The 14486-nt window shown below is 47.1% G+C and overlaps 1 protein-coding gene across 3 annotated transcripts in view; it reads left to right on the top strand.

Annotated features, from left to right (window-relative positions):
* The window catches only part of PPP1R12A (protein phosphatase 1 regulatory subunit 12A), a 160491-nt gene that overhangs the window by 49797 nt on the left and 96208 nt on the right, over window positions 1-14486 (top strand). For all 3 annotated transcript variants that reach the window (XM_030214040.1, XM_030214041.1, XM_030214039.1), the window contains exons 3-4: window positions 690-808; window positions 3315-3474. In XM_030214040.1, the coding sequence (XP_030069900.1) occupies window positions 690-808; window positions 3315-3474 (279 nt within the window). The remainder of the gene's footprint in view (window positions 1-689; window positions 809-3314; window positions 3475-14486) is intronic.

Below are 14486 nucleotides of genomic sequence, written 5' to 3'. Positions count from 1 at the left end.
GTATCTAGTCTTACCCTGTAGAATGAGTTATTGTATGTTCTACATTTAGGACTTGACTATTTAAAACTGGGTAAGGGTGTGAAGTTGGTTCTCAGTTGTTGTTTTTTTTTTTCCCCCTTTAGTCATGGGTTGTAGTATTAGTTATTCCTATCTCCTCTGCTCTGTTACTTTTTTTTTTTTTAATATTGGTATCGGATGTTGTTAAAGCTGCCTAAAGTGCTTAAGATGGTCAGGGCACGTTTGTTTACTACTATTCAGTTTATTAAAACAAAAGCCTGATTTGGTTGGCATGGTGCAGCAAGATACCTATGTTAAGGATTTTGGGTTAGCTCTTTCTTTTAATTCTTAATTGTATATAGATTTGTATGGTATGGTTTTGTTTTGTTTTTTAATGCTCAAGAACCTTTCCTTTTGAAATTTTCTGATGTTCCACAATGCTAACTCTAAACACACTCTCAGTCATAAATCCTCTCTAAACAAAATCTTAGCATGTTTTCCTAAGTACACGTTTTAATCTAATTTGGATCTTTAGCCGAAGACTTTGTTCTAGAAATTGACATATGGGTTATCAGCTTTGTTGTTAACCTTCCTATCTTCATAGATCTCTCTCTTTTAGCTATGTCGGTGGAAGAAAGTTCTGAGGTACCCAGATTCACATGGAAGAGTTCACTATTTGTCTTTCTTCACAGGTATTTACTTCACCATGGAGCAAATGTAGGAGCAGTTAACAGTGAAGGTGACACTCCATTAGACATTGCTGAAGAGGAAGCAATGGAAGAACTTCTTCAAAATGAAGTAAATCGACAAGGTAATGGGAACCCACTGTTTTATAAGACTTTTATGTTTAAACGCTTTTTATTGAAACTTCAGCATATCACAACTGTTCAATACGTTCACTGTGTTATTCTTTAAACATATCATGCTGTATATGAAGAACTCAATACAAGTTAGCATCCTTGGAATTTTACAGCTTTTCTCCCCTAACCCCACAATAGCCCCCCCTCCCCAGACTTAGCCGTCTACAGGCTAACAACATAGTTCAAGTCATCATCCAATTATGTTGACATTTCTCCCCAATCTCCTCAGCTTAGCTTTATACAGAATTTAATACCTCTCCACTACTACTACTTAGCATTTCTATAGCACTGCCAGGGTTACGCAGCGCTGTACAAGTTTAACATGGGGAAGGACCGTCCCTGCTCAAAAGAGCTTACAATCTAAAGGTTACAAACTATGTAGTCAGTGTAGGTATCGTGAGTGGGGAAGGTGGTTATGCGCCAAAAGCAAGGGAGAAGAGATGGGCTTTTGAGTAAGGACTTGAAGATGGGCAGGGAGGGCGCATGACGTATGGGCTCGGGAAGGCTGTTCCAGGCATATGGTGATGCGAGGCAGAAGGGGCGGAGTCTGGAATTAGCAGTGGTGGAGAAGGGTACAGATAGGAGTGATTTGTCCTGAGAGCGGAGGTTACGGGTGGGAACATACGGGAGAGGAGTGTAGAGAGGTACTGGGGGGCTGCAGATTGAGTGCATTTGAAGGTTAAAAGGAGAAGCTTGAACTGTATACGGTAGCGGATCGGGAGCCAGTGAAGTGACTTGAGGAGAGGGGTGATAGAGTATCGGTTCACGCGGTAGATAAGACGTGCGGCAGAATTTTGGAAAGATTGAAGGGGGAATAGATGGTTAAGCGGAAGGCCAGTGAGAAGAAGGTTGCAATAGTCAAGACGAGAGGTGACGAGTGAGTGGACGAGGGTTCGGGTGGTCTGTTCAGAGAGGAATGGGCGAATTTTGCTAATATTATTATAGAGGAAGAAGCGACAGGTCTTAGCTGTCTGCTGGATATGGGCAGAGAAAGAGAGGGAGGAGTCGAAGATGACTGCGAGATTGCGGGCTGAAGCGACGGGGAGGATGAGGGCGTTGTCAACAGAGACGGAAAGTGGGGGAAGAGGGTTTGGGTGGAAAGACAAGGAGCTCAGTCTTTGCCATGTTCAGTTTCAGATGCCGGTTGGACATCCAGGCAGCGGTCTGAAAGGCAGGCCGAAACTTTGGCCAAATCCTGAACCTCCCCTCCTCCCCCTACCCATTCCCACCTCCCCTATCCCAGTGCAACGCTCAAAGAGCCCGCCACAGTTACCGGCTTTATAAGACTTTTAAAGTACACTTGTTCCAACAACACTTCTGGCTTCACTTCACTGTAGAAGTGGCTCTTAGGCCAGACTTAGCCTTTGTAGTTTCTTGACATGCTGTTGTTCCTGACTAAGTTCAACTATAGGTGCCAACGTCCATGACTTTGTATTGCAGAGTTAGAAAGATGTAAAAACAAATCGTTCACATGTCCCAAGAGTTATGACCTGTGAGCAGTGTTGCTTAGTAAGAGCAACTGAGATCTGCAGCTTCAGTCAGGATGTTCTGGAGACAGATGAGCCCAGGTCAAACTGCAGATACTTCTGATGGTGAAGCAAGATTATCTCATATACTATGTAGCAAGATGCAACAGGCGACAGCCTGAAGCCGGGTTTTGCAAACCACAAAACTCTATGTAAAACATAAGCTGCTTTTTTTTTTCTGTATCTTTTCTCGTGCAAGGCTAAGATTTATAATTGAGGAATAAAATGTTATACAGTAGTATCGCTCCATGGTGCGACCGCACCTCGAATATTGTGTACAATTCTGGTCGCCGCAACTCAAAAAAGATATAGTGGACTTAGAAAAGGTGCAGAGAAGGGCAACGAAAATGATAAAGGGGATGGGACGACTTCCCTATGAGGAAAGGCTAAAGCGGCTAGGGCTCTTCAGCTTGGAGAAAAGGCGGCTGAGGGGAGATATGATAGAGGTCTATAAAATAATGAGTGGAGTTGAACAGATAGATGTGAAGCATCTGTTTACGCTTTCCAAAAATACTAGGACTAGAGGGGCATGCGATGAAGCTACAATGTAGTAAATTTAAAACGAATCGGAGAAAATCTTTCTTCACTCAACGTGTAATTAAACTCTGGAATTCGTTGCCAGAGAATGTGGTAAAGGCGGTTAGCTTAGCGGAGTTTAAAAAAGGTTTGGACAGCTTCCTAAAGGAAAAGTCCATAGACCATTATTAAATGGACTTGGGGAAAATCCACTATTTCTGGGATAAGCAGTATAAAATGTTTTGTACATTTTTGGGATCTTGCCGGGTATTTGTGACCTGGATTGGCCACTGTTGGAAACAGGATGCTGGGCTCGATGGACCTTTGGTCTTCCCCAGTATGGCAATACTTATGTAAGTTTGGACAGTTCACTTTTTTTCATATCATTACAAGTACAACTTTCTCTTTCAATCAGGAATCGATGTAGAAGCAGCTCGAAAAGAGGAGGAAAGAGTAATGCTTCGAGATGCAAGACAGTGGTTGAACAGCGGCCGTATCGAGGATGTCAGGCATTTAAAATCGGGTGGTACAGCACTTCATGTAGCTGCCGCTAAAGGATATGTAGAAGTTTTAAAGTAAGTTTATTTTAATTTCTGGAGTCTTCATTTATCCCATGTCATGTTTTCATCTTTAGCTATGTAATAATTCACCTAGAGCTTTGACGTCTAGAAGTTGGCCACATGGATCTTCTGTTCTTGGCTTTGGTGTACTTAATTATCCCCGCCGTTCATTACAGACTAGTGAAGAAATGCAGCTTCAGTTCTTATAACTTAGTCCTTCTTGTGAATGATCTGTGTGTACATTGATTTGTATTTACTGTCCGGTTACCCTTTCTTATCCAGGCTCGTTTTCCATATCTTTTTTTGGATTTATTACACCAATAAATTTTAATGGTGTTACAAAAGCCCTCCCTATCCCTCTCAGTTATGCTGTTAATAAACCATGAATAGCAGGGGTCCAATATGTATTCCAAATACGACTTACATACAAGAAAGAAAAATTGGTAAAAGACAAAAATATAAACAAATTATAAATGTCAAAAAAAGAAAATCAAAAAAAGACACAAGCAAAATAAAAAAACTAAATAAATTTATTAGGGTGATATGACTCGACACAGCTGTGTTTCGGCCCAACTGGCCTGCGTCAGGAGTCTGTTTTTTCAATGAGCTATACACACATTTCCTGCACCAGAGTTTTCTACAGCGATTTTGGTCAAACCGTGCACACAGCCTTTTTAAAGGTAGAGTGTTACTGAACAAAAGTGCGTTTAATTGAATACCCTCCAAGGATTGACATTACCAGATAATACATATATGGTGTAACAGACTCCTGACGCAGGCCAGTTGGGCCGAAACACAGCTGTGTCGAGTCATATCACCCTAATAAATTTATTTAGTTTTTTTATTTTGCTTGTGTCGTCTTTTTTTGATTTTCTTTTTTTGACATTTATAATTTGTTTATATTTTGTCCTTTACCAATTTTTCTTTCTTGTATGTATTTTGTTTTTCTTTTTGGGCGTTTTTTTCATTTTTTGCGTCATCTTCGCTGTTTTTGATTATTGTTGTTTTCTGCGAAGACAGGTTTCTTCTGTATTTTTAATAATAATTCCAAATACGACTAGCATATTGCAAAACATCTCTGGCAAACTGGTTATCCTTTTGTATACAGCTCTGCTTTGAAAAGCAGACATGCTATTCTATATTCTAAAAACACCATTTAAGAAATTATTGGCAATCTATAGAAGGATATAAAACTTTTTTTTTTTAAGTTGTAACATATAAACTAGCTAATGAGGGAGCCATTCTTGCTGCCACTTCATTGCCATCTTTTTTGGCAAATACCCTCAAAGGAAAAAGTGTTAGATAATACAGAAGATATTGGAATCCTGTGGGAAGATGAAGGCCGATCTGATATTACCCAGCTGTTTGTAAGGTTGACTCTTGAGGGATGTTGGCATATATAGTGCATCGATATCTAAAGTAACCAACAATGTTTGCACTAGAAGTGTAAAAAAATAAATCGGCGCCATTTCTCTTAGACCAGAGGTAGGTAACTCCGGTCCTCGAGAGCCGCAGGCAGGTCAGGTTTTCAGGATATCCACAATGAATATGCAGGAGATAGATTTTCAAGCGCTGCCTCCATGGTATGCAAATCTATCTCCTGCATATTCATTGTGGATATCCTGAAAACCTGACCTGCCTGCGGCTCTCGAGGACCGGAGTTGCCTACCCATGTCTTAGACAAATGTGCAGTGATGTGAACAAATGAAGCACTCGAAACATTTAAAGTTTTAAAAATAAATCCACAAGATCATGGAGTGGTTCTGACACTGAACCTACATGTGAACACTGTATGATGGCCATCCTTTTTAATTGTGTATTTTAGATATTGTGCATCACACTAGAATCCTCAGATGTTTCAACAGTTACAAACTGAGCCCCTCTTGTTTAATCAAAAAAAACCTCAACCACATTTGCAACTTCAGATGCTATCTTCTGAAGTATGAGTAGAATATTCACCTAGCCTTTGATAATCTTTGGTCAAACAGCTGACACACTTTCCGCTTACCCTGACCTGCATTTTGAATCCCCCCCCCTCCCCTTTGCAGGCTTGATCACCCATGATATCTGTTTAGAAAACTTGCAAGACTGACTATTCTCTAGTTGAATCAAAAAAATGGGTGAAAACCATGTTTGCACACTGTTTTCATCTGATCCTTAAGCCTGGTCCAAAATGAGCACTGACTATCTTGAAATATGGGATTTCTTTTCCTGCTAGACCAGCCCAGACTAGTGGGTTATGTCACCCCCTATCTGCAGATGGAGGAAGAGACTTGAAGATTCTAATGACATTCAGTATAACAGGTGGTGCAGCCAGGAATATTCCCAGTATGCTTTTTATGGCCCTTTGGCTTGTCCGTTAGGTATGGTCTGTTTTTTGGAGGGCAGTTAAGTAAAGAACAGACCATTAAAAAAACTCCAGACAGCCCAGAACACCGCAGCCAGACTCATTTTTGGAAAAACTAAATACGAAAATGCGAAGCCCCTAAGAGAGAAACTGCACTGGCTCCCGCTGAAAGAACGGAGTTCAAGATCTGCACAACTGTTCACAAAATCATCCACGCAGACGCCCCACTCTATGTTAAATCTAGTGGACCTACCGCCCAGAAACGCCAAAAGATCGGCCCGCAAATTCCTCAACCTGAACTTTCCCAGTTGTAAAGGAATTAAATACAAACAGTCATATGCCACTACTTTTGCGTACAGAAGCACACAAATATGGAACGCATAACCCGTGGTCCTGAAAACCATGGATAATGTAACCAACTTTTGCAAATCTTTGAAGACACATCTCTTCAACAAAGCTTACAAAAACAATCCTCAGTGAAACAAATCATTCCTTAAACCACTCATGTGCACTAAAAAAAAAAAAAAAAAACTCTCACACTACCTTACCTACCACCTTTCCATCTAAAACCCCATTTACCTTCAGCCTATTATCGATTGTACTTAAGATCATTCAGCCTATCATTGATTGTACTTAAGATCCATTTACCTTCAGCCTATTATCGATTGTACTTAAGATCCTGTAATGACTACATCATAACAACACTCTGTAAGCCACATTGAGCCTGCAAAAAGGTAGGATAATGTGGGGTACAAATGCAATAAATGATAATAATAAATTCAGGTCCTGTTGTGAGCTATTGTGCTCTCCTTGGGACATCTGGTACGGAGGGCTCTTTTATTTTTTTTCTTTGAAAACATCTTTTTTTTTTTTTTTTTTTTTTGGCGCTTTGTTTGGCCAGGAGAGTATACAAATTGCAGGCTACTTCTTACAGCGATCCTTACCTGCCCTTTTCAGCTGACTCCATTTCCATTTGAACAGTACCGTGGTTTCTCCCTTTCATCTAAATCGGGGGGATTGTGCTTCCAATCAGAAAAGTTAGGTCCCCAAACTATTCCTAAGATGGATGCATGCAGAGTCTTCCTGCGTTACTTTGAGATCACAAACTTTTTTTCTTAAGACAGGTTATTTGTATTGTTTCATGGACTGCAAGAAGGCCATAAGTGCAACTTAACTTCTCAGTCAGAAAGTTGTTCCAGTGGGTTGCAGAGCTCACTCACTCCTTGGGCAGAAGCTTGAATAGTCATCCTGTGGATTCTCAAAGCAGCCAGTTGGTCCTCACTGCATTCTTTTGTGAAACATTGCAAGTTTGATAATTCAGGCCAGAGGAGATGCTGATGTTGCAGGGTATATTGTCTTACTTAGCCCAGTGGTTCATCCCAGGGGTGTATCTGGACTGGCGGTAGGGGGGGCCAGAGCCAGAGGGAGGGGGCACATTTTAGCCCCCCCCCCCCGCGCCACCGATCCCCCCCCCCCGCCACTGCCAGACCCCCCCCTCGCCACCAGTGACACTCTCCACCCCCTCCCGCCGCCGCCAACCCTCCCCCGCTGCTGTCACTTACCTTTGCTGGCGGGGGACCCCAACCCCCCGCCAGCCGAGGTCCTCTCTTCCATGCAGGCTGCAAGTTGCAATGCTTCCTGTTCTTCTCAGTCTGACGTCCTGCACGTACAATGCGCAGGACGTCAGACTGAGTTCCAAATTCTGAGTCTGACGTCCTGCACGTTGTACGTGTGCAGCACGTCAGACTCAGAAGAACAGGAAGCGAAGCGTTGCAACTTGCATCCTGCACGGAAGAGAGGACTTCGGCTGGCGGGGGCTTGGGGTCCCCCGCCAGCAAAGATCGGCGACGGGTTGGTGGCGGGTGGGAGGGAGGGGGAGAGGGTCGATGGTAGGGGGGTCCAGGGCGAAATCTGCGGGGGCTCAGGCCCCTGTGGCCCCACGCAGATACGCCCCTGGTTCATCCTGTCATTCCAGACCAATATTTCCTCTAAGCTGTGTAGCTGTGCACTCTTTTATTTTTTTTAAAGTGCTGCACACTAATTTTGGATTGTTGTGCAGCAAAACTGAGTCTGACAACAGATGCTTCCCAGCCTCTGAATGTGGTCCAGCGTCTCCTGTCTCTCTCCTTTCTAGTCCCTCCCATCTAGCATCTCCCCCTTGCCAGTTCACACCTTCTCCTCTCAAACCTCTTTTATTTCTGTGATTGCATTGCAAGTGTCTTTCTCTGTTGGTCCAGTACTTTCCTCCTCCTCCTCCTCACTTTCAGATGTGTAGCATTTCCAGCCCTGGCAGGTCTGAAGACTTGCCTCAAAAATCAAACCCAGGTCCTCATACTACCACTGAGGCACTGGTTTTCTCCCCCATAGGCTCCTTTTTGAATGAAATCCACCCTTAAAGAAATATTGTTGGCACATGTTTGAAGAGTTCAGGACACTTTGAAGTTCAGTTGTTACTTCATTTTTAAAAATTCATGTAATCTGTAGCTTGTTAAAATGTTGATGTAAACTGGAAAACTCTACCAGAGTCCCAGGCCAATTCCTATGCTGGTGAGTAAATAGTCTGGTGCTCCTATAGTTCTCTTTATATAAGCCCAAAACCATAAAAAATCTGTTAGGGAGAGTGGGTTTCTTTAATTTATTGATTTGATTTAAATATTTCACATTAGTGATTTTGTTTTCCTTAGGCATCCCATGTGAGGTGAGCTTTGTTAATGGCAGCTAACAAAACTGTAGGAGTGTACTACATTGATTTTCTGAACCAAAAGTTAAATTTAAAAGGAAGTCCTGGAAGTCGGAAGCCACGTCCAGAAAATTTTATGACCTTTATCCTAATAATGTACCTAGGCCTCCCAGAGAAATAATTAAGGAAGTTGCAAAACATTCAAAATGCTTCAGCTAAACTAATAGGCGGGTGCTGGGTTGATCATGCCTCCCCATTCCTGTCCAAACTACACCGGCTTCCCTGCAAGGCAAGGGTTGAATTTGGGCTACTCGCTCTAAATGCCTTTACGGAATAGCCCCACACTACCTACTACTACTTAGCATTTCTATAGCGCTGCCAGGGTTACGCAGCGCTGTACAAGTTTAAACATGGGGAAGGACAGTCCCTGCTCAAGAGAGCTTACAATCTAAAGGTAAAAACTATGTAGTCAGTGTAGGTATCAGGAATGGGAAGGTGGTTAGGCACCAAAAGCAAGGGAGAAGAGATGGGCCTTGAGTAAGGACTTGAAAATGGGCAGCGAGGGCGCATGGCGTATGGGCTCAGGAAGTCTGTTCCAGGCATAAGGTGATGCGAGGCAGAAGGGGCGGAGTCTGGAGTTAGCGGTGGTGGAGAAGGGTACAGAAAGGAGTGATTTGTCCTGAGAGCGGAGGTTACGGGTGGGAACATATGGGGAGAGGAGGGTAGAGAGGTAATGGGGGGCTGCAGATTGAGTGCACTTGAAGGTCAATAGGAGAAGCTTGAACTGTATACGGTAGCGGATCGGGAGCCAGTGAAGCGACTTGAGGAGAACTACAAAAGTTCATCCAAATATACCAACCCAAAAGAGGTCTTAGATCCTTAACAGACTGGTACCTCCAAACAGCCACATTTGCCACCTTAAAAGAACAACCAATTCAACAATGATGGGCAAAGGTGCAGAACTATGGAACTTATTACCAATACAAATTAGATAAATCCCAAACTATCTATCTGTGCTTCTGTAGAAAATTGAAAACCTGGCTTTTTTAACAAATACTATGGACCACAAACAAACCCAACCTAGTGACCACTCAACTCCCTGCATACGTCAAGGGGCTACAAAGGAAATAGAGCAATGATGCAGACAATTACTGTTCAACCAAGAGTCCTAGCCATTTCATTAATTTTCTCTTTTTAGTTACCAAGATGCTACTTAGACTTGACACAAATGTGACGAAGTTCTCTTCTGTTTAATGTAACAATGTTCTTCCTCTTGTTTCATTGTAACAATTTTTGTCAGCTTCAGTGTTCAAGCTGTTCCCAATCTGGATTTGTTCTCCACCTAGAATTTAAAGGTTAAGCGGACTATAAATGCCTAAATTAAATTATGTATTGATTTTGCTCCGAGGACAAGCAGGCTGCTTGTTCTCACGACTGGGTTGACGTCCGCGGCAGCCCCCACCAACCGGAAGAAGCTTCGCGGGACGGTCGGCACGCAGGCCACGCCCACCGCGCAGGCGCGGCCGCCTTCCCGCCCGTGCGCGACCGCTCCCGCCAGTTCCTTTTTTTCCGCGCCTGGAGAGAGTCGTGCTTTGCCGCTCTCTCTACTTCAGCCGCCGGATTCTTGCGATCGCGTATACGCGGATCGCGCTTCGTTAATTTAATTTAATTTCCTTTTATTATCGTTTCTTTTACAAAAAAAAAAAAAAAAAAAAAAGACTGCGCGTGTGGAGCACGCGCTCCCCTTTTCCCTCGCTTCTAGCGGGGACGCCTCGTTGCGGCCTAGTGGCCGCTCGGTCGGCTAGTTTTTTCGTGGTGTGATTTTAGCCACCATTGCCGACTTTGACTTCGCCGACGCGATTTTTCCGTCGATGTCCTCGAAGGTCCCGAGTGGATTTAAAAAGTGTGGTCGCTGCGGCCGGCCGATCTCGCAGACCGACACCCACGCTTGGTGCCTCCAGTGCCTCGGGCCGGAGCACAATCTCAAGTCGTGCGCGCTGTGTCTCGGTCTCCGGAAACGGACTCAGGTTGCGAGGCAAGTTCTGCGGGACCGTCTTTTTGGAACTTGCGCCGGCCCCTCGACGTCGACCTCGACGGCATCGGTATCGAAGGCCGGATCTTCGGTACCGGTATCGATGCCCGAGACATCGGCACCGATGGCAGCGACCCCAGGAGAACAGGTCCCGTCGGCCCGCCGGTGAGAGTGGGGTTGAGAGGCCGCGTGGGCTGTCGGCCCCGGTCACTCCCTCAGCTCGTGAGCCACGGGACCGAACCCTGTCGGACCCGGTACCTCGAGACCGAGGGGGATCGACCTCCTCCTCCTCCATGCCCTCCGGCGCCGGTGACGTGCACCGGAAAAAAGACAAGAAGCGCCGTCACCGGGAGCCCTCGGTGCACCCTGAAGGGGAGTCGACGCCGAAGCGTCATCGCAGAGAGGAGAGATCTCCGTCGGTGGTGGAGGTACCGACGCGTCGGGGTTCCGGCACCTCGGTGCCGTCTCCTGGCCCCCAGCAGCTTCTGGCACCGACACCCTTACCGGCCCCACCGCCTTTCCCGGCAGCGGGCCTGGACGAGTGCCTCAGAGCCATCCTTCCGGGGATCCTGGAAGGGCTGATGCGCCAGGCTGTGCCGGCGTCGGGGGTGCTTGCGCCCCCGGCGCCGATGACTGTGGCGCCGGCGAGCTCTAGCCCGGCGCCGGGGCTGTCGACACCGCCGCCGCTTGCGGTGCCGGTCTCGACCGCCACGCAGGTGGAGTCCCCGTCGACGTCGATGGAGGGAGCTCCGTCCCCGCCGGCGCGGGAGTCCACCGCTCGACGACACCGAGGCCTCGGTGCCTCGACGTCGAGCCGGGCCCGGTACCGGACTCAGCTACATGAGCTAATGTCCGATACCGAGGATGAGGACTCGTGGGGGGAAGAGGAAGACCCGAGATATTTCTCCTCAGAGGAGTCTACGGGCCTTCCCTCGGACCCCACGCCGTCACCGGAGAGGAAGCTCTCACCTCCTGAGAGTCTCTCCTTTGCCTCCTTTGTGCGGGATATGTCTATAAGCATTCCCTTTCCCGTGGTCTCTGTGGAAGAGCCGAGGGCCGAGATGCTCGAGGTCCTCGACTATCCATCACCACCTAGAGAGTCCTCCACCACCTTCCCGAAGCGAGGGCCACCAATCTCTTGGCCCTGGCTTCGCAGACCAGAGCGTCTCAGCAGATCACAGCTCGGCAGATGTTGAGACTTCTGGGTCATATGGCCTCCACAGTTCATGTGACTCCCATGGCTCGTCTTCATATGAGATCTGCTCAATGGACCCTAGCTTCCCAGTGGTTCCAAGCCACCGGGAATCTAGAGGATGTCATCCGCCTCTCCACCAGTTGCCGCACTTCACTGCTCTGGTGGACCATACGGACCAATTTGACCCTGGGACGTCCATTCCAAATTCCGCAGCCCACGAAATGCTGACGACGGATGCATCTCGCCTGGGGTGGGGAGCCCATGTCGATGGGCTTCACACCCAGGGTCTGTGGTCCCTCCAGGAAAAGGATCTGCAGATCAACCTCCTGGAGCTCCGAGCGATCTGGAACGCACTGAAGGCTTTCAGAGATCGGCTGTCCTGCCAAATTATCCAAATTCGGACAGACAATCAGGTTGCAATGTATTACGTCAACAAGCAGGGGGGCACCGGATCTCGCCCCCTGTGTCAGGAAGCCGTCGGTATGTGGCGTTGGGCGTGTCGGTTCGGCATGCTTCTCCAAGCCACGTACCTGGCAGGCGTAAACAACAGTCTGGCCGACAGACTGAGCAGAGTCATGCAACCGCACGAGTGGTCGCTCCATTCCAGAGTGGTACGCAAGATCTTCCGAGAGTGGGGCACCCTCTCGGTGGATCTTTTCGCCTCTCAGACCAACCACAAGCTGCCTCTGTTCTGTTCCAGACTTCAGACACACGGCAGGCTAGCGTCAGATGCCTTTCTCCTTCATTGGGGGACCGGCCTCCTGTATGCTTATCCTCCCATACCTTTGGTGGGGAAGACCTTACTGAAGCTCAAGCAAGACCGCGGCACCATGATTCTGATAGCGCCCTTTTGGCCCCGTCAGATCTGGTTCCCTCTTCTTCTGGAGTTGTCCTCCGAAGAACCGTGGAGATTGGAGTGTTTTCCGACTCTCATTTCGCAGAACGACGGAGCGTTGCTGCACCCCAACCTTCAATCCCTGGCTCTCACGGCCTGGATGTTGAGGGCGTAGACTTCGCTGCGTTGGGTCTGTCTGAGGGTGTCTCCCGGGTCTTGCTTGCCTCTAGGAAGGATTCCACTAAAAAGAGTTACTTTTTCAAGTGGAGGAGGTTTGTCGTTTGGTGTGAGAGCAAGGCCCTAGAACCTCGTTCTTGCCCTGCACAGAACCTGCTTGAATACCTTCTGCACTTATCAGAGTCTGGCCTCAAGACCAACTCAGTAAGGAATCACCTTAGCGCGATTAGTGCTTACCATTATCGTGTGGAAGGTAAAGCCATCTCTGGAGAGCCTTTAGTCGTTCGATTCATGAGAGGCTTGCTTTTGTCAAAGCCCCCTATCAAGCCTCCTACTGTGTCATGGGATCTCAACGTCGTCCTCACCCAGCTGATGAAACCTCCTTTTGAGCCACTGAATACCTGCCATCTGAAGTACTTGACCTGGAAGGTCATTTTCTTGGTGGCAGTTACTTCAGCTCGTAGGGTCAGTGAGCTTCAAGCCCTAGTAGCTCATGCTCCATATACTAAATTTCATCACAACAGAGTAGTGCTCCGCACTCACCCAAAGTTCCTGCCGAAGGTGGTGTCGGAGTTCCATCTTAACCAGTCAATTGTCTTGCCAACATTCTTCCCCAGGCCGCATACCCGCCCTGCTGAACGTCAGTTGCACACATTGGACTGCAAGAGAGCATTGGCCTTCTACTTGGAGCGGACACAGCCCAACAGACAGTCCGCCCAATTGTTTATTTCTTTCGACCCTAACAGGCTAGGGGTCGCTGTCGGGAAACGCACCATCTCCAATTGGCTAGCAGATTGCATTTCCTTCACTTACGCCCAGGCTGGGCTGACTCTTGAGGGTCATGTCACGGCTCATAGTGTCAGAGCCATGGCAGCGTCGGTGGCCCACTTGAAGTCAGCCACTATTGAAGAGATCTGCAAGGCTGCGACGTGGTCATCTGTCCACACATTCACATCTCATTACTGCCTCCAGCAGGATACCCGACGCGACAGTCGGTTCGGGCAGTCGGTGCTGCAGAATCTGTTTGGGGTGTAAATCCAACTCCACCCTCCAGGACCCGAATTTATTCTGGTCAGGCTGCACTCTCAGTTAGTTGTTCTTCGTAGGTCAATTTCTGTTGTACCCTCGCCGTTGCGAGGTTCAATTGACCTGGGTTATTGTTTTGAGTGAGCCTGAGAGCTAGGGATACCCCAGTCGTGAGAACAAGCAGCCTGCTTGTCCTCGGAGAAAGGGTATGATACATACCTGTAGCAGTTGTTCTCCGAGGACAGCAGGCTGATTGTTCTCACCTACCCTCCCTCCTCCCCTTTGGAGTTGTGTGTTTCATATTTTATTGCTTGTCATTCAACTGGCGGGAGCGGTCGCGCACGGGCGGGAAGGCGGCCGCGCATGCGCGGTGGGCGTGGCCTGCGTGCCGACCGTCCCGCGAAGCTTCTTCCGGTTGGTGGGGGCTGCCGCGGACGTCAACCCAGTCGTGAGAACAATCAGCCTGCTGTCCTCGGAGAACAACTGCTACAGGTATGTATCATACCCTATAGACTACCTTCCCAACATAGATGTCCAAAAGAGTAAACAATAGATTAAAAAATTTAACATTAAACATATACTGTTGAAGAGTGAACAAAGACAGCACAAGAACACAATAAGAGGGAAAAAGACAAAATCTTCTCAGAGCCTTCTACTTAAGCAAAGTACTGTTTGAGTCCACAAATATTATAGCAAGGGCTTTTCGGCTTCAGATTCGGCTCCGATGGAGACCTT

Source organism: Microcaecilia unicolor, chromosome 9, assembly GCF_901765095.1.
Source record: "Microcaecilia unicolor chromosome 9, aMicUni1.1, whole genome shotgun sequence".
NCBI lineage: Eukaryota > Metazoa > Chordata > Amphibia > Gymnophiona > Siphonopidae > Microcaecilia > Microcaecilia unicolor.
Note: the sequence above shows the minus strand (reverse complement) of the source record. Positions and strands in the feature narration are given on the sequence as shown.